This window comes from Cygnus olor, chromosome 1 (assembly GCF_009769625.2).
Source record: "Cygnus olor isolate bCygOlo1 chromosome 1, bCygOlo1.pri.v2, whole genome shotgun sequence".
Taxonomy (NCBI): Eukaryota; Metazoa; Chordata; class Aves; order Anseriformes; family Anatidae; genus Cygnus; species Cygnus olor.
The window spans coordinates 104,746,529-104,769,390 of record NC_049169.1 but is presented as its reverse complement, the minus strand read 5'-3'; the positions used below and the strand labels follow the sequence as shown (position 1 = coordinate 104,769,390).

The 22,862-nt window shown below is 37.9% G+C and overlaps 1 protein-coding gene across 13 annotated transcripts in view; it reads right to left on the bottom strand.

The window, feature by feature from the left end:
- Positions 1–22,862, bottom strand: part of LOC121079132 — a 242,263-nt gene that overhangs the window by 137,474 nt on the left and 81,927 nt on the right. For 10 of the 13 annotated variants that reach the window (XR_005824895.1, XR_005824894.1, XR_005824915.1 and 7 more), the window contains exons 5-7: positions 14,195–14,391; positions 10,541–10,628; positions 4,391–4,456 (exon numbers count right to left, since the gene is read on the bottom strand). Coding sequence is in view for 6 of the 13 variants with exons in the window: in XM_040576020.1 (XP_040431954.1) it covers positions 4,391–4,456; positions 10,541–10,628; positions 14,195–14,391 (351 nt within the window). In the remaining 7 variants the exon portion in view is untranslated. The remainder of the gene's footprint in view (positions 1–4,390; positions 4,457–10,540; positions 10,629–14,194; positions 14,392–22,862) is intronic. The other 3 variants (XM_040576076.1, XM_040576066.1, XM_040576058.1) reach the window with 1 other exon arrangement.

The window sequence follows — 22,862 nt, the reverse complement described above, 5'->3', positions numbered from 1 at the left end:
CTCTTTGGGATGTCACTGCTCAAGCCATTGAGCAGACAAAGAAACAAAACATTTCTGTAGACGACAGCGTTAGAAAGCCCTTTGAAGCACGATTTACACAGAAGAAAAATGTTCCTGACCAAAAATAGATAGGACTATGTAGAGGGCATCATCAGAATAATATACCTCCTGTACATAAGTAGAGGATGAGAGCATATACTTACCCCTTTAAAGAAGAATCTAATGGTACTCTGCCACCCATCTTGGCACAAGGTATGAAGCAAGCCTCCCCAGTGACCAGAATTACCCGGACTCAGAGTGCAGGGGCCTCCAGGCCCCTCAAGCCCTCTGCTGAGCACTTCCACGCACCACTGAGGGCTGGAGACAGCCACGCCTGAGCAATGATGAGGCCATTTGTGCCTCCTCTAGCCTTACCTCAACCAACATCAGCACTTGCTTGCTGATAAAAGCTGGGCTGCCATCGGGGGCTAAGCATGCAGCCGGAGGGCTGTGGCCAACGCAGGAGTGCCGAGAGTTTGACTAAGCCACTATGAACCATGTAAGACACTTGGATTCCCCTAACTTTCCTTTGAATCTCAGCATCAGAGAATGGCAGTTAAAAGATACACTTTTGATATGAACCTAATAAAACATGTTTCTATAGTAGAGAAAATGGCAATTTATTCCTCTGATTAAGAGCAAAGGACCCCTTCTACTGTTCTCTACCAGCAAAAAAACTCCTTGTTTATAAAGGAAACCTAATCTTGACTGCGGTCTTCTGACACTATAACAATGAAATAAGAACACGTTCTGGATACAAGTTATTACTCTTATATGGTACTGAGCAGCTTATTACTATGGATAGTTAAATGACACTGTCTTCAACAACTGAATCTCTCTCCTCTATTACCATTTTGCCTATCATTCACTGCACTGTTACATCCAACATAAGAGTGTTAGCTCCTTGAGAAAACAACCCAATTAATTTTATATGTGTAAGATGCCCCCCAGACTGCCCTCATGCACTACTTGATAGAGATACAAATCTGTTCCTATGGAGCTCTTCCCTCAGGAATCAGGAAAAAGTTAACAAAAGTATGTGTCAGGATTCAAGGAGGAGCAAACTTGCTGCACCAAAGGTAAAATCTAAGAATGCTGCACTAAGACAGAGCTAGCTCAGATGTTCTTGCAGCAATAAGTAGTGGTAATCTCTACCATAGAAAGTGCTACGCATAAATAAATAAATAAATAAATAAATAAATAAATAAATAAATAAATAAAATGCATGAAATGTAAAATCTCCAGCTGTACAAAGGAATCTTCTCCGGAAACATTTTGTACCTGATTATATATTATTAATCTACACATATACACATAACACACATACACATTCACACAATATTCACTTCTCAAGGTTTGTTTTTTTCTTTCCTGGAGATTCTAATGGAATTACTTCCTATTGTACGGATATAATACTATTTTCCCCACCAGATGGCAGTAACTTCAACTTAATATGAACCAGACTGGATGCCACATGTGCAGCAAACAATGGCATTCTTTATATTTAGGCTTTTCAGTTAGAGGGAAATAATTTTTTTTTTTCCCCAACATATAGAGTTATTTCAGATTCATTCTATTTAATGAAAAATTGGAGGATATAAAGTTTTCTAACAGTTAAGCTCAACTTTGATCAATGTATTCTATAAGCTTTTTAAAAAAACATATCATTCCATATTGTTAATTTTTCAGTATACTGCAATTTTGTCAAATTTGGGAAATACAGGTGTTATTTGAAGCTATTGTATCTTTCCAAGAATAATTCCCAATCATAAATGACTGGGTAACATTCAATAGCGTAATAAACTTTTACGATATATGCTAGTAATTAGAATGACTAAAAGACTCTAAAGAAGGGAAAGAAATGGAAAATGTCTTCTGCATACTGGTTTGACAAATATACAGAGTGCACAAACTTCTTGACTTACAAACAATTCAAGGTATCATCTACACAAAAATAATGCAGATTGCACATATTACATATAGGCTACATTTTCTTCAAGGCGGAAGCAAACAACCACTTCTGCTGGTAAGAGGAGATACTTTGTCAGCATAGTTCAATAACTGTGAAAATAATGTAATCTGGTGGATGGGGACTACTCTGTAGGATACACATTTTTAGGAGTGACTCATCCATAGTTCCAGCCAAAGTGTGACATTTTACCCTCTATTTCTTTAGCTTCTCCTTATTTTTGAAAGAAAATTTTCAGAAGAAAATGTCATATATTGTAAAAAGAGGACTTCACTCCTGTTCTACCAGTACTAGTATTCAGAATGATTAAGTGGGTTTATATTCAGCTCTATGCTGACTGCAAAGGAAATATCAAAAATGCACATTCTTATTAATAAAACACACTTATCTTCCAATAAATTTATGACCAAAAACGCAGTCTGTTTGGACAGCTGGCTTCCACTATCCTGCAAGTACAGATGTAGATTCTTTTGTCCTTCATACTTTTTATAGCTTCTAGGTAGAAAGACAAAGTAGAACAAAATTTTCTTCGGATATACAAAACAAATACGTACAGTGATAGAAAGAGAAGCCCACAAAAATAAAGTAACACAAATGATCTGGGTTTTATGGGCACATACAAATACAACAGAAAACAAGAAGAGCAAAAGAGAAGATCTGATCTTAGAAAAATCAAAAATGAAAGACTGGAAACAAGACCTAACAAAATTCACAGTAAAAGGAGGAAACGTAAGCAGGAGGAAAAGAAATCATGATTGTGAAGCCTTTGGGATGAGAGAGGAAGAAAGTGAGGGAAAGTCAAAAAGTGTTGCCATCAAGCCTAGCTTTAGGAGTGTCATCACAATGAAGACCAATGTTTATTTAATAGAAATGCTAGGCCACTATCACCTGCTTTATCAGAAACGTGCTGGTGGCTTGCTGCTTTTTGAAAATACAGTGATATGACTACTTTCTACTAATTCAACATTAAGCAGTCTGCCATACTTGTCCTTCACACAGCAAATAGTCTTGAATATTTCGCTTTTCATAACCAACGCCTTTATGTAAAACAAAACCGTAAGTCCAATTCACATGGATGTGTACTAGTTGCCCTACATCCCAAATCAAAATCATTTGAAATGAAGACGATCAGTAGATATAGTATAATTCAAAAGATCTTTTCATAAGCTTTTCATTATGTCTTGCTATTCTGAGCTCACACATCCACATCAGCTGGAAGTATGAGTAGAATCCACCATAAAAGCAAGTTATTCCTAACATCTGAAGAAAGAAGAAAACTAAAGGTAACAAGGAATGTTGAGTATGAACCTAGCCAAAATAGCTTTAAGTGGAGAAAGCAAACCTGTGAATAATCACACAATCAAAAATCATCCTTAGATCAGAAAGAAACTGAATGAGACACTGCTGAAGTGGACAGGGGAAACAAAACATCAAGGCCCCAGTCTGTAAAGTTTAGGGCAACACTGTGACATACAAAGGGCCAGTAAAGTAGGGGTTACAGACAATTGCTTTTTGCTCCAGCTGCAGTAGCAATCATAGAGATTACTACTGGAGAATATATGTTACACTGAAACGTATGAAATATCAAATCTATTTTAGCTGAGTTAAACAAATATGTAGTGACTACGGAAAACAACTACCATCTATATGTGCCAGCAGAAAACAATAGCCAAAAGCTGAAGCCAGATAAATTTAAATCAGGTAAAAGACACAATTTTTGATAGTTTGTTTTGGTAATTAATCACTCTTGCTATAATGAGAAATAGTGGATTAAATAAAAAATAAATCCTTTTCTGCTTGAAAGACAAAATGCAAGGTACTAATGACACAAAATATAAAAACTTGTGACTTGGAAGTATTTAAATGACATGCCCAATAGCGCATTTTGATTTTAAACACTATGACTCTCCATGAAAAGACTGAGGTATTTAGTGACGTCTGTTAGGAAGAATGTTTTGTATCACACCAAGACAATCCCAGCCTTAGAAACTCGAGGTGAAATTTTCATCCCAGTGAAGAAGACTGTGACAGAACTCACACCAATTTAACAGCTCAGAAACTGCAGGCTCAGTTCTGGTGCTGCCAGCGAGGAGCTATGTCCCCACCAGGACAAACCTGCAGCACCACCCTGGCCAGACCGGGGCCACAGGTGCCAACCATGTCGGTGGGCCCATCCTGCCGGCAGCCCCATGTGGTGAGGCTGAGCACCACGACTGCGCTCAGTGGGAGCCATTTCGGATGCAGCAGGAACCTCACCCACCCCCATTCCAGGAAAGCCACTGCTGCGTCGCGAGCAGCCGCGCTGCCTGCAGTCCATGCATGCCTGAATTTGTCAGTGGTGACATGGCAATGGAAACTTTAAATAACAATCTCAGGTCTTACCTGTAGGTTGTGAGGTGGTAAGAACGATCAATGCTTCCGCTGCAAAACTGAAAGGCAGGCAGGCACCTGAAAGAAACACAGCACATCAAACAAGTATAATGGAGTTGCATAATAAACCAGCTGAGTCTCTGAATTTCATCTGGTTATTTTAAAATTAACCCCATCGCAAAGAAACACATAAAGTTATACCACATAATTACAAAATATACCAACAAAAGAGAGAAACATTATCTTTTTTTTTCCAAGGCTTGATGAACTTCAGCAAGTTATTGGCCTCCAGGGAACCACCGTGTGCCGGCAGGTGGAACAATCCAATGACCCAGTGCCACTGCGCAGCCTGCCTGGCTGCACCTGCACCCGGTTCGTCTGGTCCGGCTCCCAGCCCCGCTGCCCCACAGCTGTGGCGATGCAGGCAGGCAGCAGGCCGCGGGCGAGGAGAACTTCATCACTCCCTCACCGCCTTCTTTCTTGCAGGCCCTGCAGCCTTTTATCACATTATGAACTGGGGGCAATCTTGCAGGCTGCGTGTTCAGTCATGTGCTGAGCTATGTATGCAAATAAGTCACAATTTAATTACTTTTTGTGACACGAAGATACATCAGGACACAAAGGTACATATTAATTTTGCTAGGTGGACAGCTTATTTACCATATCTCCTCTTATTAATAATGAAGTCCTAGCAGCCAGCACAAGCTGATTCAGCTAGAAAAGAGAATAGGGTGGGACAGGAGCCCTCAGGTCACCCCGTCCAACCTCCCACTCAGGCGGCAGCTCCAGAGCCAGTCCGGTGGCTCAGTACCTGATCCGTCTGAGTTCGGAGCACCCCCAAGGAAAGAGAACCTGTGGGCTCTCTTCACGACTTGTCCCTCTGCTTGCCACCATCACGATGGATTTTTGTTTTCTCCTGATATTACATCAGAACTCCCTTTGCTGCAGCCTGTGACCTTTCTTTTTCATGCTCTCATCAAGCAACTCAGCAAACTCCACCTCTATCCTCTCTACAACCCAAAGCAGCAGATAGAGGAAACCCCAGCTGGGTCCTGTTGTGCTCTATCTTCTCCAAGCTTGCTGAGCCCAGGTCTTACTGACCCTCTGCCATTTGTTAGAATTGCTTACCCAGGGGAGCTAAAACTGGACACAGCACTGCAATGCCAAGTAGAGGGCACACAGAAATGTGGTTAGGGCGAATGCAGGAAAACGGGAATTTAGAAATGCTAAGAATAACTTTAAAATCTTTTACTTAACTAAGCTTTAAGTTAATATACTCTTGCTTTTTTTTATAAGTAAACTGGCAACCAATATATTTTTAGACTGCATTATAGCACCTGATTTTTTTTTTCTCTTTACAGATTGTTAAATATATATATCTAGCTTGAATTTACTCTTTCTTTTATGCACAAAACAGTATGATTTTTCTCATTTCTACTAACACCTGTACACAGCAAGCAAAATGTTTAGTAGAATATATTAGGGAAAGTATTAATCTATAATTACATTTCTAGTACAATGAGTACAATACTAAGGGAAAACACATGTAGCAGAAGCAGTATTCTGGCAAAAGATCTTTAGTTTATGCAGTAAAAAATTCTATGTGCTGTTTGTTATCAACAGATTGCATATAGTACCCTCTTTTCCTTAATACGGATTTTTTCGAGAAATGGGATGTTAGTAAACTGTTGTTACTTTCAGCAAATGCACAGGATTTTAAAGCAAGGAACCTTTTAGATTCTGAAAGTTCAATTAGTATTAATTACAAGTTTAAAGAAGCACCACAACATATTCACATTGATAGTATAGGCATATCTACAGCATAATTACTGTCACTTCAATAAGTGCAGCCATGCATACACATCCCTTTCTAGGATCAAAGTGGTGGCATATCAGGTCCAGTCTCCTGCCTTCAGAGGCAACCAAGTTTCACACTGCTTTTCATAAATGTATCATTTTCCCCCTTGAAAACAATTATACCTGTGTGGAAAAAGAGCCCCTCAACCTTATTGGGAGATTTCTCCAGAACACTGCTGCCTTAATGGCTGGAAATCTTCTAACTTTCAGTCTGATCTTCTGCCATTTGTTCCTGTCCCAACCCTGTTCTTCAGATTAAATTATTGTTCTCCTTCCTATGTGCTTGTAATGCTTCTCTGCCTCCATCATCTGTTTCCTCTTGGCTTTATTTTATTGAAGTTAGACTTTTAGTACCCTCATAATAATCTCCCCCCTTCCCACCACTCATTTTAGTAGCCTTCCTCTATGCTTGTTCCAAATGAGTGTGTGCTTCCTACACCTGGGCGCTCTGAATGCTGGGCAGAATTCCTAGCCAGGTTGTTGCAGTGCCTCCCATGAAAGTGTTAATGATTTTCTCTCTCTCTCTTTTTTTTTTTTCTTTTTTTTTCTGAGACGTCTAACTTGATACATTTTTAAATGGGATAAATCTGGTTTACGGACACATCACATCAGTGTCTCAGCCATTCCGGATTACATTCATTTTCCCTAGTTTTAAGCAGCACCTCTGAGCAAGTCACCACAGGCCCCTTTTATAATCAGAGACACTTTACAGCATGATTCATCTGATCTATTTTTAGGGATTCTGACTGGGTGAAATCTGCTGTGCCCTAGAAATACTCTTCACTGACCATGCCTAACCATATATCTCAGTTGGAAACATCTATACCGGATCAGCTGAACAGCTTATTTTGTGGTTTATTAATATAATCAGCTCCTTCATTTCCTTCTTAAAATCACAAGATATGAAAAAATAGCACAAGTAATCCTAACCACAGATATAACCTTGCATTCTGCACTTCAGACTTCCGCCCTGTTTCTGTTCCTCCCAGTCTCTGAGTTGTGATGGTTTCCCTGGTTTATTCTGAGTTGGCAGTATTTTTTTAACTGCATACCAAAAATTACTCTTCTGGTGCACGTTACAACAACAGTAACTACAGGTAGCACAACTTCCCCTCAAAAACCAATTGCTTGTGTAATGGTTTGACAGGATTATAGTTTGACAACTGATACTCAAGACAGGAAAAAGAGTGACAGGTATTTTAGGAAACAAGATTGCTGAAATATTCATAAACAAAAACAAGATGCTGAGTTTTGTTCAAATTTTCACCTCATAAATAAAGGGATGTAGCTGTGGGGAAGTAGGTAGGATGCTTTTTTGTCAACCCATCTCTATAAAAGCTCCTTAACTACACCTTCTAAGCAAGTGGGCTGGACTATTTAAAAAAGTTTAAGATAAAAATTAGAATCAAACTAAGAAGTACAAATACATATTTCTATCATCTTCTCAAATGGAAAAATGACAATTTCACTTCCCAACAAAAAAAATGGAAATCAGAAGGTAATCAATACTCTCCCCTACCTCCACAGAGAAATCCATGCAGTTACCATACCATATGATCTCACAATGGCTTAATATTTAAAATTTGACTACTGCTGAATCTTAAGAATTTATCTCAAAACCTCAAAATACGAATGATGCAATGGAGAAAGTGTTACTGCTATATTAATGTTTCTTTGGTTTCTGAGGGAAGTACCAGTATGGATAAATATGTTTATCTCACAGGTTTTGCAATATCTAATAGCCTGAGCTGAATGTCTCAGGAGTTTTGGTTTTGACCAACAGGTACTCATGAAGGTTTTCTTCACATCTCATCAATCTTGTTTGCATACTAAGATTTAAACCATACTTCATGTGACACAAGTGTTTGGATAAAATTCCACATGATAGGAGATGACTGGGCACAATTTTTATACAAACCACTGCCAATCCCCAGCTAAATACAAATTTCAGAGTATTTGGAGGATTAGCGAACACACAATAATGTATATTTGAAACAATTACTATGAGTTATTTACTTTAGCTGAAGTAATTATGAATGATTTTCATCTTACGTAGTGCTCAGACACTAAACCTCAGGAAAGTTTTCGAAATGCAAACATCTAATGACTTCATTTCCTGAACTACTTCACCAGAAGGATTAACTTCCAGATAAGCTCAAAGACAAACTTCTGGGCAGGAGAGCCATAAACAGATATTGAAGGGTGAGGGCAGGGATGTTCCCTCTAATATCACTATCTCAAAAACTACAGATGCCAAGAGGAAAACGGACCACTTAAAGCTGAGAGGACCATGCGCTCTCCCTAAATTGCATGCCCTCTCATAAAAGAAGCATGAGGATAGGTGGACTATTAGTCCAGCCAACAAGAGCATTCTTTAATCATCTTGTTACATGAGCAAAAGACAGATGGATTGCAGTATCACCTTGAGGAAACTCAGGTAATATTGTGGGAAAAAGATCTTTGTTTAAACTTCTTAAACACTGTGAGACAGTCAGAATAAACAAGTGAATGAATACTGTTAAGATTGTCACAAAACACTCATTCAGACCCAAAAATCACACTCATAGCAGGATCAAAGAAATGGTGTTTCACAGAAGTATGAAAGATTTTCTTAGGATCTAATTTTGGATTTATTATTTTAATGACAAACTGTCAGTCATCATGCCCCTCATAAACCAAAAATCATCAGATTTTCCATTCTCCAGGAAAATTCTATTTTCTTTGGCCAGAGCTCTCACAAACAAGTCCTTGACAGTGACATTTGTTAAGCATATATGCTGACCTTTTCAAAATTTCTATTTTTGAAATTACTGTTCTCGTTTTGCATTCTGCTATGTATCCTTTCACATATTGCTAACTGAAAACTTTTTATGCTTGCCCTAGTTTTCATGATCCTTTACTCACAAGCATGCTAGTATTACAAGATTTCTTTAGAATTATTTCATGTCAGTAATGTAAAACTTCCAGAGCTCTTCAACAGATACAAATACAGGGGAAATTTCTAGCCCAAATGCTGGAACAGGATGTAATAATTCTATCAAAGGCATATCTGTATATAATATTTATTCTGAGAATTCCCTTTTTCATGACTATCTCTTCAGAAGAAATCAGATGAGAAAAAAATAGTAATTTCCCAAACAATGCAATGTTTTAAAAGCAGGTCCAACAGTATCTTAGATACACTCTTGTCCCTCATAAGTCCTGTTTGATATTCCATCAAGTCATTATGGAGCATACAAGAGGATGGTGAGTGGAAAGCACATTCTAGGATGCTGAAAAAATATTCTGAAAATATTTAAAAGGTAAAATCAAGCTAACTACAATTTTATTTATTTATGTAAAGAAACACTTGTTTTTTGCATTAGGATGACTCATCTTTTAACTGTTTGGCATAACCAGCTCTTATCAGGAAATACTTTTGCCATGGGATCATATCACAAAGTTTTTGCCCTTAAATTAGCTAGGGTCTACACAAGAATGAAAATGTTGTTGCTGTTCTACTTCTGTCTGTTAAAAAGCTACATGAAATACCAGGTTATTTCAGATTAACATTATATCAACAATGCCGAAGCTTTGATTTCTATAAACAGAACATAAGCATTAAAGGGACTTCTGCTTATCAAAATGACAGTACTGAAATGAACACACATATTTCAGATGCTTCTGGAATCAGACTAACTTCCATTTCAAGAACAAAACATCATCAAACTATGCCAGTGAATGAGAAAATATGTCTTTCTGGTCATTTGACTCAGAGTTAATCCTGCATCTGTTATTCATATCAAAAGTATTTGGAAGGAGACTTGAATAAGGCGCAAGGACTCCAGCAGACTTTCTGAGGCTTTTTGTGATGGTGATTATAGACCAAGGAGAATATTCTAGAGCTTGAGAGACTTAATTTGTTTTGCATATTAAATTGAAGTTGATGCAGTTAATCAGTCTAAGTTTATAATAAAGCAAATCCACATGCAGTATCCTGTTACTGTCTTAAGTTGCCTATCAGGTACACTGGTTTTGAAGGAAAAAGCCTAAAGACTTTCACATACTACTAAAATTCAGTCAACACAGTTTTAGATTTTGATGGTTCTTTGCTAAGTTGGGTTCTCTAAGTCCTTTTTCTCAGCAACTCCACAGTCAAGGTTGAATATTCTCTGTCATTAAGAAAATGTGGAAGAGGATAATCCTGGAGAAGCAAACCAAAGGACTTTTGGTGAAGATTAAATCTAGCAGCACGCTTAGAAACCTTGAATTAAAAAGGTATCCTTCCATTCATATTTCAGGCAATTATAATTTCTATTGAGTCACCAAACAAACCATAACCCAGGCTCTCCTCTGTGTTTTTCTGCCTTTACTTCATCTAGTAACTTCTTAGGATGTGCAGCATGACAAAATCCTGTCCTTGAAATGAAGATTTACAGAAAGGTTGCATATAATCATAAAGTGACGATGTACAAATTGCTTAAAGATGATACCAAACTTTTGAACCCTTATCTCCATGCAGCAAGAAGAGCATGGACTTTTCAGAGTATTTGCTTTTTTATTTGTTTGTTCTGTTGTTGTTGTTTTGTTTGTTTTCAGAGGCTTACCTGGGTGACTCAAATTAAAAGACTTTTTGTGAAATAAATGAGCCTGTTATGAACCTTTTTTTCAATTGCCTGAGTTCTCATAGGCCAGATGTTCCACGTTGGTTCAGCTATGGTATCAGATTTCCATATTTTTTTTCAATTTCTTTAGGGGAGGAAAAATGGAGGGAAGAAAAGGTAGATAAGCCTTTCTGGTAGGACTGGTACCTCTCTTGATTCAAGTGTGGTATTGAGTCTAAAATTCCTCTAAAATAAACTGATGACATGGTGAACCTTGCCCATAGCATACTGTGCTAAATCTTTGTCCACCTCTCTCGTGAGAAAAAGAAAAAAAAAAAAAAGGATTTAGTTGTGCAGACAACAGGTCCACAAATTACACTGAATATGAAGAATATGATATATGAATAAATATATATATATATATATATGAAGTATACGATAATCCTTGGGCAAATCACAACCCTTCACAACATTCAAAAGGCATCTCCAGTGTAAAAAAAGCCCTCCTTTTTCCTATCTCACAACCAGTGATGCACTCCTTTTGTTTAGAAATGATGAACTGGCCTCTATGTCACAATGGAGTTTATAAGATAGTGTTGCTTCTTGCAACTCTTAGAGGCCAGGTATTCAGGAAGGGAAATACTACGTTTAGGCTACTTGCTCCTTTTTCTAAATGAATGGCTCAAAGGCAAGCATCAGTCTCACAGTCATCACTGGCTTTAACAGAGTGAAATGCCTCCGAACGGCAGCCTGAACTTTATCTTGAAGTAGCTAGGTGCAAAGCTAGCACGTCATTCAAGCAATAGCCCAGTATAACCCAATGGGTTTTTAGAACTTAAGCATCAGCAACAGAAAGAGGGCCACGAGTGTACATGCTTTGGAGCAGCACATCGACACATGGTAAAATCCACCCTACAACAATAACAATAAACATACTGGTTTCATAATCATATTTTCACTGCTAATAGAGATGCACCTAGAGATGTTTCTCCTATATGTCTTTCATTGCAATGCTCTATCCTCAGCTCCTTACAGGAGAAGACTAATTATTCCAAGAGATGATCATGAACATAATTAAGATCAGATCCTCCCCTTGGTACACTGTGCAGACTGCTGTGAATCTAGAGATGACTTTCCTATCAATTACATTAAAACGAACAAGAGGGAGGCCTTTATTTAAAAAAAAATCTTCCTTCCAGGAGCAAATCTCTCTCTCCCTCTCTGTTTTTTTTTTTCTTTTTTTTTTTTTTTTTTTAATAAAACTCATCTTGTTATTAGCATGAGAATAAGTGATTGTTGCCATTGCAGTGCTGAATTTCAAGCAGTATTTGGATACCAAATGCACCAGCACTGAATTCAGCACTGTTTATGCTGTCCATGTAAGATGGATCTTTTCATTTATTGTTGAAGGCAACAGACAAAAATTAAGAGATTCTAACAGTCTAAATAAAATGTAAGGCACAGCATTTTTGTACCTTGCTTGAATTTCTAAACTGCAGACATTATATGAACGTGTTTGTCGTCATTAACATGCATCCATAGTTCAGCAGGAATACCAAAACGTCATATTACATGTAACAGCCTACACAAAAGACCAGCAAATAGATTTTTCTCTTAAGCTAATGGGACTAGTTAATGGACCTTCTGGAGAAAAGGAACAATTTGCAATCATGTCAAAGGCAATCTGAAAACTAAATTAATATGCAGGATATAAATTATCCAGAATGAATCCAATGAATCCAGATCATGATCATTTTGAGATAATGGGTTTCCTACTTTTCTTATTAATATTTAATTGCTTATATGGCATGTTTATATTGTCCTACACATTTTTTGTTTCTTTCTTAGATAACTTTGGCCCATAAGTGTGCAGGGTAGCCCCAAACACTTTTTTTTTTTTTTTTCCCTTAAAAAAAGCTTCACATATACACTTTCCTTTCTGATATGTAGTGCTCAGTCTCCAGTTAAACCAAACCATCCTGTAGATCAACATAACTTCAGAATATGGAGAAACTACTCCACTTGATACACTCGTAAATATTAATTACTTTTATAGCATAGCAATACAAATTCTACCACGTACCACAGAACACTGCAGTTATTAAACAGGAACAAAAATACTTATGGAAATGAGGAAAATAATTATTAGAGTTCCTGAAACTCTGTTCAACAACTGTTCAGTCTGTTCAACAGTTCTCTAGATATTTGCCCGTCCTTTCAATTTTAACAAGAATAGGTGGAATAAAATTAATCTTGCATCAGTAATAAGAACACAAATGCTGTAGCTGGTAACAAAACAGCACATACGGTACATAGCAGAAGCCACTGGTCCTAAAATAAACATTTTAATAGTAAAATTCTAATAAAAATAATAGTCAAAGTTCCCAGACTACCATAAACAGCTAAAATTTCACAGAAGAGATTTAATAAATACAATTAATAAAAGAAGCATAATTATGCTGGAGCAAATACACTGTGCATTTTAATTTTTCAAGAGGAAATATAATACGCTGCAGCTGAAGGAGTAACAAAGCAAAAAGAAACAAAGTACAAACATAATGATTTCCCAAGGTTAACGGTTACACCACTGCCCTAAATTCACATTTTCACTACCTATAACCTACAGATATTTTTTTCTTCCTGAAAAGGTAAGATTAGTATGTACTGACTCATGGGCACTTTTTATTGTCTAGCTTAGGAGTGCAAATCTCAAAAATTAGCGTTGTAGATACAAAAAGGAAAAAAAGATGTGAAAAATAACTGGCAAAAGATTGGAACAAAAAAGTTATTGCAAAGATATAGAAATTCATTACTTTCATGCTCTGTCAAACTTATCATAATATGCACTTAGAAAGAAAAACAAAATCTTATTTTAAATGGCATTTGCTAAAGCTATGCTAACAAAAGGATTTGTGGCCCTGTCACGAAAAAACATTGACCCTTGACCTTTTTTCAGTTTAGAGAAGGAGAACAGCCAGAATCTGGTGTATCAAGCGAATGTTTGTTTTGCATAAACATTCTCCCAACTCTCCTGGTTTGCTGCAAAAGACCAAAAATAAATAAATAAATAAATAAAAATCCAACAACAAAAAATGAAGAAGAAGAAAATGCCCCAAATGAAAGGCTCTCGATTTGGAAACAGTGCAAGCCTGCTTCTAAACAGTCATGTGACTTCTTTTTTTTTGCTAACAGCCATGTGCTCGCGTATCATTTTACTCTGAAATAACTCTGCGGATTTCAGCTCAACCTGCCTTTGCTTATAATGCATGACATAGCCTGTGAGGGAGCCTGAGAACCGTCCCTCTTCAAAAGCAAGGTTCCCATGCTTGGCCTGTAACCATGGAAGCAGATGCCTTTTTTGCTTACCCCTGCTTACCTCTTTGCAGCCACGAGCTGCTCCCTATTGTTAAAAGGGGTACGCCTTGATTTTTCTTCGTCGTGACCGAACTTGCCTCTTCTTCAAAGGGCATGATGCTGCAGGTCATTGGTCTAGACTGTTTGCACGGTCCAGAGAACAGCCTTGATGTAACCCTTGCTCTGTCTGTGCCACACCACCAGCCGCGCGACTGCAGACTGTAGGGGGACATCGGAGATCTGTATTTGAAAAGAAGTCCGTCCGATTTTGCCATTGTGCCTTTTCAGTCATCGATCGAATGAATATCGAACCTTCTGTCGTTGCATGTGTGAAATAGATAGCTTAGCAAGCACTTTTGTGCCCAAACCTGTGCATTGCCAAACTCTTCTCTTTTATTCACGAGTATTTTTTTTCAATATACTAATTTATTAGGTACTTTAAGCAACCATGTCCTAATGTTAGACCAGCCTCATGACAGCTTTTTTTTTTTTTTTTCTTCCTACAATCTGCTTGATGTAGCCATTACTGATTTGGGGGGTAATTTTTAAAAGGTTCCTTCTATTTTAGTCATTCCCAGGTGAACATCAGCCCTCCTAAAAGTACAAGGGGAGGCTGAATCGGTATGAATGCCCCAGAATTGTGAGGGGTTCCAAAACAAAATACTGATTAAAGATTTGCTACCATAAGGAATGAAATACAAATAACAGAGAGGGGAAAAACAAAAAGTGAACTTGGAAAGCCTCCAAAGTATATTCAATATGTAAAAAAAAAAAAAAAAAAAAAATCCAGCAGATAAAGGACATTAAAAAATACAAAAAAATACATAATATAAATAATATAAAAAAATATAATGGTAAGAAAAGACAGGCATTAAATAGATTAATGACCTGGAAGTGGTGGCTTAAAACCTAAAAGAATCACATCTCCTTTCTTCCCTAGATATACTAGATAGACAAATAATTTGGAAAATTAACATCTGATAGCATGGGAATTCTAAAATACTTCTTACTCTTCTGTACCTTTGTGCAAATATTTTCAGTCATCACCAGACAGCTTTTTTTTTTTTTTAAGACTTATTTCATTTTTAAAATCATATAGATAGATGTCCAAACGACAGCAAGAAATTCTGAAAATTTTGCTAAGACAGTGAGGAAATGCAGCTGAAGTCTTCAGCCAAAGAGTTCAACAGGACTCCCGGAATCGCAGTGTGTGTGTGTGTGTGTGTGTGTGTGTGTGTGTGTGTGTGTTGGGGGGTGTGTGGGGGGAGGTGGGGAGAAAAAGATGTTGTAACACCTTAGAACAGAAAAGACCGAGATGTAGTTAATGTGGAAAATGACACATTCTTGAAATCAATCGGTAAGCAAGTTTTTACTCTTCTTTTAATAGAACGGCAAACTCTCTGACTGCTGCCTGTCAAAAAACAATAACCTAGTGACAGCCATCAGCACCTACTCATTGTAAAATATGCCTGCCTCTACTCTGTTCTAATAAAATGTGGATCGCATCAAAAAGGGCATATTCTTCAGGGTGTTGCTTACCCGGCATTGTCTGTATATGACATCAGTATATATATTTTTGAGATACCACTATCTCATACTTCAAGGCATACCTATTTTCTCTAATTGCTGCAGGCAAAGGGGAGGTGCACTAAAGAATAAAGAAGGTTATTGTGACAGATGAAACATAATTCACAATGAGTACTCTTTTCATCCAGCCTTAAGTAGCAGAGGATTACTCCAAGCTGAATTTTAGGAGAGTATGTATGATCTGATTTAATAATATGAGGACAGGCCACAAGCTGAAAAGCGATATAAACCAATTATGCTTTTGCTGAAGGTTTAGGGGGTTTTGTTGGTGTTGTTTTTTTTCCACTCTTTTCTGGAAGCAGAAGAAATGTTAACGTGAAGAGGGTCTGAAGAAACATGGGGAAAAGTAAGAAATACCGAGAAATAAAAATTGGGATTTTCTGGAATGGATATTGATAAATGATTATTCTCTCTCTCTGCTTCATGGCACTTAAATGAAATAAGATCATGCCATTTCTTCAGTAAATATGCGCTGTGAAAGTAGGTAAACTAATTTTGATACACTTATTGAACTTGTATTGCTTCCGAGAAATTCATACTTCTAAAAATGCTGCATAATATCAAGTTTAGATATAGATAAGTGTTACCATTAAATAACTTTCTGCTAAATGTGTACATTGCTTTGCTAAGTCATTGCTTTAATATTTAAACAGTAAATAGGTAAGCTTGCATGTGTATTTTATATGTTTGCTTCCTTAAAGTGTGGTTTGGGAAGGACTTAACATAAATTGCTGTATTACATTCTAAAAGGATTTTTTTTTTTTTTTTTACTGTTTCAGCTTTCATACAGCAACTTTTGTGCATGCGTGCTTGTGTGTGTGATTTAAAACTGCATTCAGGATGTCTGGACATGTGTAGATAGATAAACTGCAGAAACTGGTAAGGCACTTGGCGAAAGGAGTAAACTGTATCTGGTTTTGTCTATAGATAAGTTAATTTAGATTAATTACTTTTTTCAAGTGAAAGGCAACTTAAAAAATATATCTATTTTAATACAAGTGTTAATAAAGTAATCATTGATCTCAAAGAATGTTTCTATACATTCTGTATAACTTAGTATGCCAAATAAAACCATTTTTAGATAGATTCTAAATGTCTTTTTCAAGTCTTTCATCTTGTTTGTTTTAAAATGACAGAATACAAACCAAACAATACCCATGACCTGTTTTCATACATTTTTACTTTTTAATTACACAACAATTGCTTAGCAGTCAGAGCTACTAAAACTACTGCTAATTGAAAATAAATTATTGCTGGGGTTAGTTGATACCTTTCTGATTTGGGTCTGAAATATGAAAAAAAGATTATTTGGAACAGGTTTTCAGTTATTCAAGTGTTGCTATATATTAGACCAGCTAAGACAATTTAATACCTTAAACCAAATCTTAGATAAATAGAAGGCAAGGAAATTGCATTCAAATATGCATCTGAAATAATCCTGAGTTACATTTTCTAAATCAACAAGGAACACAGAAGGTTTGTCTTTCTACAGGCTGTATAAACGAACTATTTAACATTCTTAAAAGTAAGCGTAAAACCAATGTATTTCATAAGCCCAAAAATTAATCAGTTAGATTTTGGTGAGTAAGCAGCATGAACTAAGCACATCTCTATACTACGCTCTTAAAGAAAGTATGAACAGCCAGAAAACTTATCAAAATACAATAAGAAAACTGCTAGATTGAAAGCATACATTTTAATATTTTAGTTCGCAAAGGGAGCAGCAGCCAAAAGACAGTTCAAACCACCTGACAAATAGCAACAAACAACAGCTCTCAAGTCAAAATATTTATTAGGGTGTCATGTCAATGTACAGGCTAGCATATGTGCTAAGGAGAAATTATTCTATTATCTTCAGCTGAGTGAAGCAGTAAAAATGAATGTAAAGATGTATAAATATATACAGAACTGAGAATGTTTCTTTCAAATCACAACCATTTAATTTTTGTTGATCGTTTAAAAGTATATCAAAAAGTGTAAAATACAAGTTATTTAAATTCCTGTGACAATTTTAATCTAAATGTTATTCTTACCATGTCATACTGCACTTGCCATCCATTGTAAAGTTTCTTAGTAAGAAATACATACTTAAGCATGTTTAAGGAGCTGAGCAGCGTCTTTGCTACACTGAATGACATTAATTTAAGCAACATACCTTCTTCTAATAAACTTTCAAAAGATGTATTTTTGAGGTGTATTGGTATCGGAAGACTGGTTGCATTCTCTTTAAAATTAGCTTTAAGTAGAACCTATTATTTACATTATGGCACATAAAACTTTCAGTAAAATTGCAGATGAAGGTTTTCTTGGGAAAAGCAGGAAAAAGGAGTATCTCAGATCTTGCCACAGCTCAAGATTAACAAACACTGTTTTAATGCTGAATCAAACTATGATCATTCATATTTTTTGCAAATCTAAAAATACAAGTATTACATGTTATTTTAATTCTCTTCTGTAAAACATACATCAGCCTTGCCGATTTCAACTCTTTTCTGTAAAACATAAATAAGGCTGGCTGGATGTATATCAAGTTCACTCCATCATTTTTAATTGCCAGTGTTAAGGTTTTCTAAAAAAAAGCAGGAGAAGGAAAAAAGAGCTCTTCCCCGTCCCCTGCAAGCAGCTTTGATTTTAACCAAATCTCGGTGCGCAGGTGGAGTGGTCTCAGTCCATACCCTATAAAGCTTTAAAAAACTGTGAATGAAATTAAGATTTGTAATATTTTGGGAGCAGCTCAGGAGGCAGCGCTGGGAATGTAAGAAACCACAGACTTTGATTCTTTGCGACAAGCTGGATAGGAGTCAAAGCTGCCACATGTTGTGTGAAAAAATGCCACCCCGGTGTGAACAAAGGGTTTAAAATGGAGTCAAGAAGCGTGCAAGCTCAATGTCTAAGCTTTTCCTGTGAATTGTACTGCCACAACCTGCAGGATATCAAGTGGGCTGGGAAGAATAGAGTGCCTTCAGAAGCTACAATGGAGTAGCGGTGGCCGTCAGTGCGTTTGGGTCGCTATTGTTTTGGTCGTCGTGTTTGCGCGTCCTCACAATGCGCTGCTTTCCTTCAGCGAGAGATCAAATTCTGGGTGCCAAAACCAGGGTCGCAAAATTCACTGAGGAGCTCATGAGTGCAGTAACACCGATCTTCCTCACCGGAGCCTGAGTTTACAGCCAGAGGAAAGGCTTTACCCACTAGATCATTTGCTTGGCTGGGGCCTGAACCGTAGTCTCACCCACGGGAAAGCAGAGTAGTAGAGGTTGCTTGCAAATACCTCTATGGCCTTTTATTGAACTAATAGTTGCAATAATATACGCATTTGTTGGGGTTTATTCCCATAGAAAGAATGCTGAACCTTACTTCCATCTATAGCTTTCCTCCTTTTACCACAACATAAAGCTATTGATCTGCACATTCAGTTCAAAACCAACATCTTTTAGAAATAAACTAGAGAAGATTGCAATAGCAACCCAAAAATATATAGGTCACACACTAGCACAGATGCTACGCTAACAATATTTATCAGTGAAGGTACTGAAAATCGTATATATTCTACCTAGGTAAAGAAGGAAAATGCCATATATATTTAAGGCACAAGTAAAGGAATAATATGGAAGGAAACAAATCTATTTTCCCAAAAGATGTAAATAGCAAAAGTATGAGTTCCTCAAAGAGAAAATACAATATACTTATTAGAAAAAATCAATTAAAATCCAAGGCCTGCAAAACCCAATAAACAGTAAATTTTCTAAGAATTAAAGAAACCTTCCGATTTGCTAGATTACGTTTACATTTTTTATTAAGGATTAGGTCAAAAGCCACTGATTTTTAGTTTATGAATGCAGGTCAAGACAAGAACATTTTTCTATTTACTCTGTGTAACTCTGTATAGAAATCAATCTGTTACTTTCATTACAACCACACAATCAATTCCATTTAAAGTACAATGCAACAGCCAAGTCCAAGGACAATATGGATCGCTGAAAATCCTTCATACTGGCTACAGAATTTATTCAGTATGACCGGGATTGTTTTTTTTCTCATTAGTATGCAACAAGCTTTCACAAACAAACTTACCCTGGCTTTGTCTGTTTTTAGTTCAAAGCATAAAACAAAACAAAAAAAGCATACACTAATTTATTGATGGTAGCACTGGTGCATAAGTATTGCTCTTCAGTAAATAATATAAATCATCTATTAAAGAACAATTTTATGGATTAAAGTATCTAAGTCACACAGTCACGATAATTTCTACAGCTGCAATAAAACAGGACTACATGCTAGATAAACCACATGACATACATGCATATAGACATACACGATGAACGTAGATAACATATTTAAGCAGTCTTCCTTAAAAGGGTGTATTTTATCAACCTATAAATATTTGTAAATACATCCCTCTCATTTTTCTGGTCCCCATAACACTATTCTGAGGGTCCTAAGGAACACAAAGCCACAGCATTTAAAAACTGCAAAATATTATTCATGCATCTCTCTGCACACTCAAAGACTTGAGTATGATCATTTGGACAGATACAATTTAGCCATTTTTATAAAGACATTGAATGTTCATAATCACTTTTACAGTCCTAGTTCAATATATCAAAATCAAGTCATAACATCAAATTTTAAAACTGTAAAACTGCAAAGTGTACTTTTATTTAGAGTAAGTTTATTCAGGTTTCCTTTGCATGTTTTTGTTTGTTTTTTAGCTCCCAATTTATATTTGTGTGTATCTTAGTATATGTGGCTTTTTAATATTACTTTTTCCTTCTTCCTGCCTGAAACATGGGTCTGTGAAGTGAGTATTGCTGTAAATGAATGGAATAGACTGAAAGATATTACGTTCAGAGATTTCTGCAGAATAAAGCTGCCTTCAATTCTCAATAAAAACCCTACCTTGAATATTCCTAGCATTTGTTCCTTATTTGTTCTTTTATTGATCACTTTGTTCAACTACACGTCTCCCTCTCCAACAACATATCAGGGAAAATGAAAAATGAATCTTGGTGTACTGCTCGGGAGCGTGCAGCAGGATATCTGCTAGCACAGTTGAAGCTGCATTCAGATGTCCCTCGTTTCCCCAGCTTTGATCATTTTGGATGGCACTGATAGAAAATCTCTGGGTGTTTCTTAGGGTGTCATCTCTGTTTTAATCCAGTGTAAGTTTTTAAGTCAACCTTAAATCATTTTTTCTGCCAACTGGTGAACTAATTAGCAGCATCCTCTCTTGGGGTAATGAGACGGCACACACACATACACGTACATGTGTGTGTATACATAAACATGTGAATGTGTGCATTCTGCTTGTTGTTGCAGCTGAGGCTCAAATCGCTCTCATCCACTAGTTAAATTGTCAAACTTCACCATATGCATTCTGGCCAAAAGAAAATTGCATAATGCCATATTTCTTGCCCACATATACCGGCACATAAATAGACAAAGGGTTCACAGCACAGAGAGGAGAGAAACTCTCCTGACAGACTTGCATTTATCCCTGCTGCAAACCTTAAATAAGCATACATAAACATCTTTTTCCTCTTGTTCAGCTGTGTTTACTCGCCACTGCTTCCCTCCCCTGGCTTCCACAAGCTCATTTTTCCCCACGTCCTGAACCTGTTTATTTTCCCTCTCCTGCCTGTCTGCCAGCAGCGACGCTGAAGAACCCCCCAAAAAGCTGCAGCCCCACTCGCCGCGGTCCCAGGGGCATCCTGATCGTGCAAGTAGGGCACGGGAGTGAGCCAGTTTGTGCCACACCGCACTGCTGGGATGTGGCTGCCTCGGGCCTTGGCCATACAAGGCCGGCCTGCCTGGGAGGGCTGCGCTACGTGCAAGACGCAGTTATCTGCACATGAGATAAAAGGGAGCTGCAGGGAGAGGAAAATTCCTTTCCCCGGAGTACCCTACACCTATCCAGACATTAAACAGCTGAAATGCAGGTGCCACAGAGGTCATGCTCACCAGCTGGGAGCTGGGCACCGCACTGCTCGGCAGCCCCAGCAGCTCCCTCCAGCTGCTCCCTGGGGAGCCACAGCACCAGTTTTACCAGCAACCTGCCCCTGGGGGCAATTTTAAGGCTGTACCAGACCGACCTGCAAAGCTGGCCCTAGACAGCCAGCTCAGGGCCATTGGAAATGCTGCAGAGCAGCCACATAATCCAGCTCAGAGCCCACAGACAAGCTGTGAAAGAGACCCACGCTGGTTCCTCACCCCTACATGAATTTTGGTGGCAGCAAGGAAACCAAAAATGCACGATGCCAGGGCATCCTTTTCAGGGATGAAACCATTTTTCAGGGACGAGTAAAACTCACGTCTTAGAGGTGGGGTGCCTTTTCTTGCATCAGAGAAAAGTAGCATCTGCCTGCGTTTTTAGCAGTAAACAATCCCAAAATTTCCTGACCCTACTGTGTAAGTTAACAAGCATGTTTTTTCCATGCCACACCAGACCAGACCTGCCAAAGCAGCTCCTCCCTTCCTACACCATTGGACAAGGAGACATTTCTTATGGCAGCACCTCCTGCCATCTCCCAGAGCCTACTGGGTCTGCACGAGCCTTGCAGGCCAGTCGAGGTGAGACAAAGAGCAAGACAAAAGGCCGAGAAACACATACAGAAAACAAAGGCTGACAACCGATCTCCAGTACAGAAATGTCCCATTGAGCAGCTGCTACAGAGCACTTGGCTGTGTATGAAGCTCTGGCAGTGTGATACCCACAAACATTAGGGTCTCTGAAACCCCCGGGAGCCCAGATTCCCTGGGCTCGGGTGCTACTTCCATCCCCTTTGCCTGGCTCCTGGAAAAGATGCTCGGAAAAGCATTGGGAAAGGAAAGCACCACAACTCCCTTCTGCTAGAGCCTGTGCTGAGCACGTACACGGGGTAGTAAAGGCAATTCAACCTTCTTTGTGTGGAAGTGCTGGAGGTCATCACTAGTACAAGGGGCAAACCTCTGCTTTCTCGTCACAAGGTGTGCTGCTCATGCTGCTCGACGGTTCGACAGGAACAGCACCAGTGCAAGCACATGCCCCAGCCTTTAACCACACTGAGATGCTCAGGACCAGAGACCAAGTGTAACACAAGAGCATTCTCTGCTTGGAGAGAACTTTT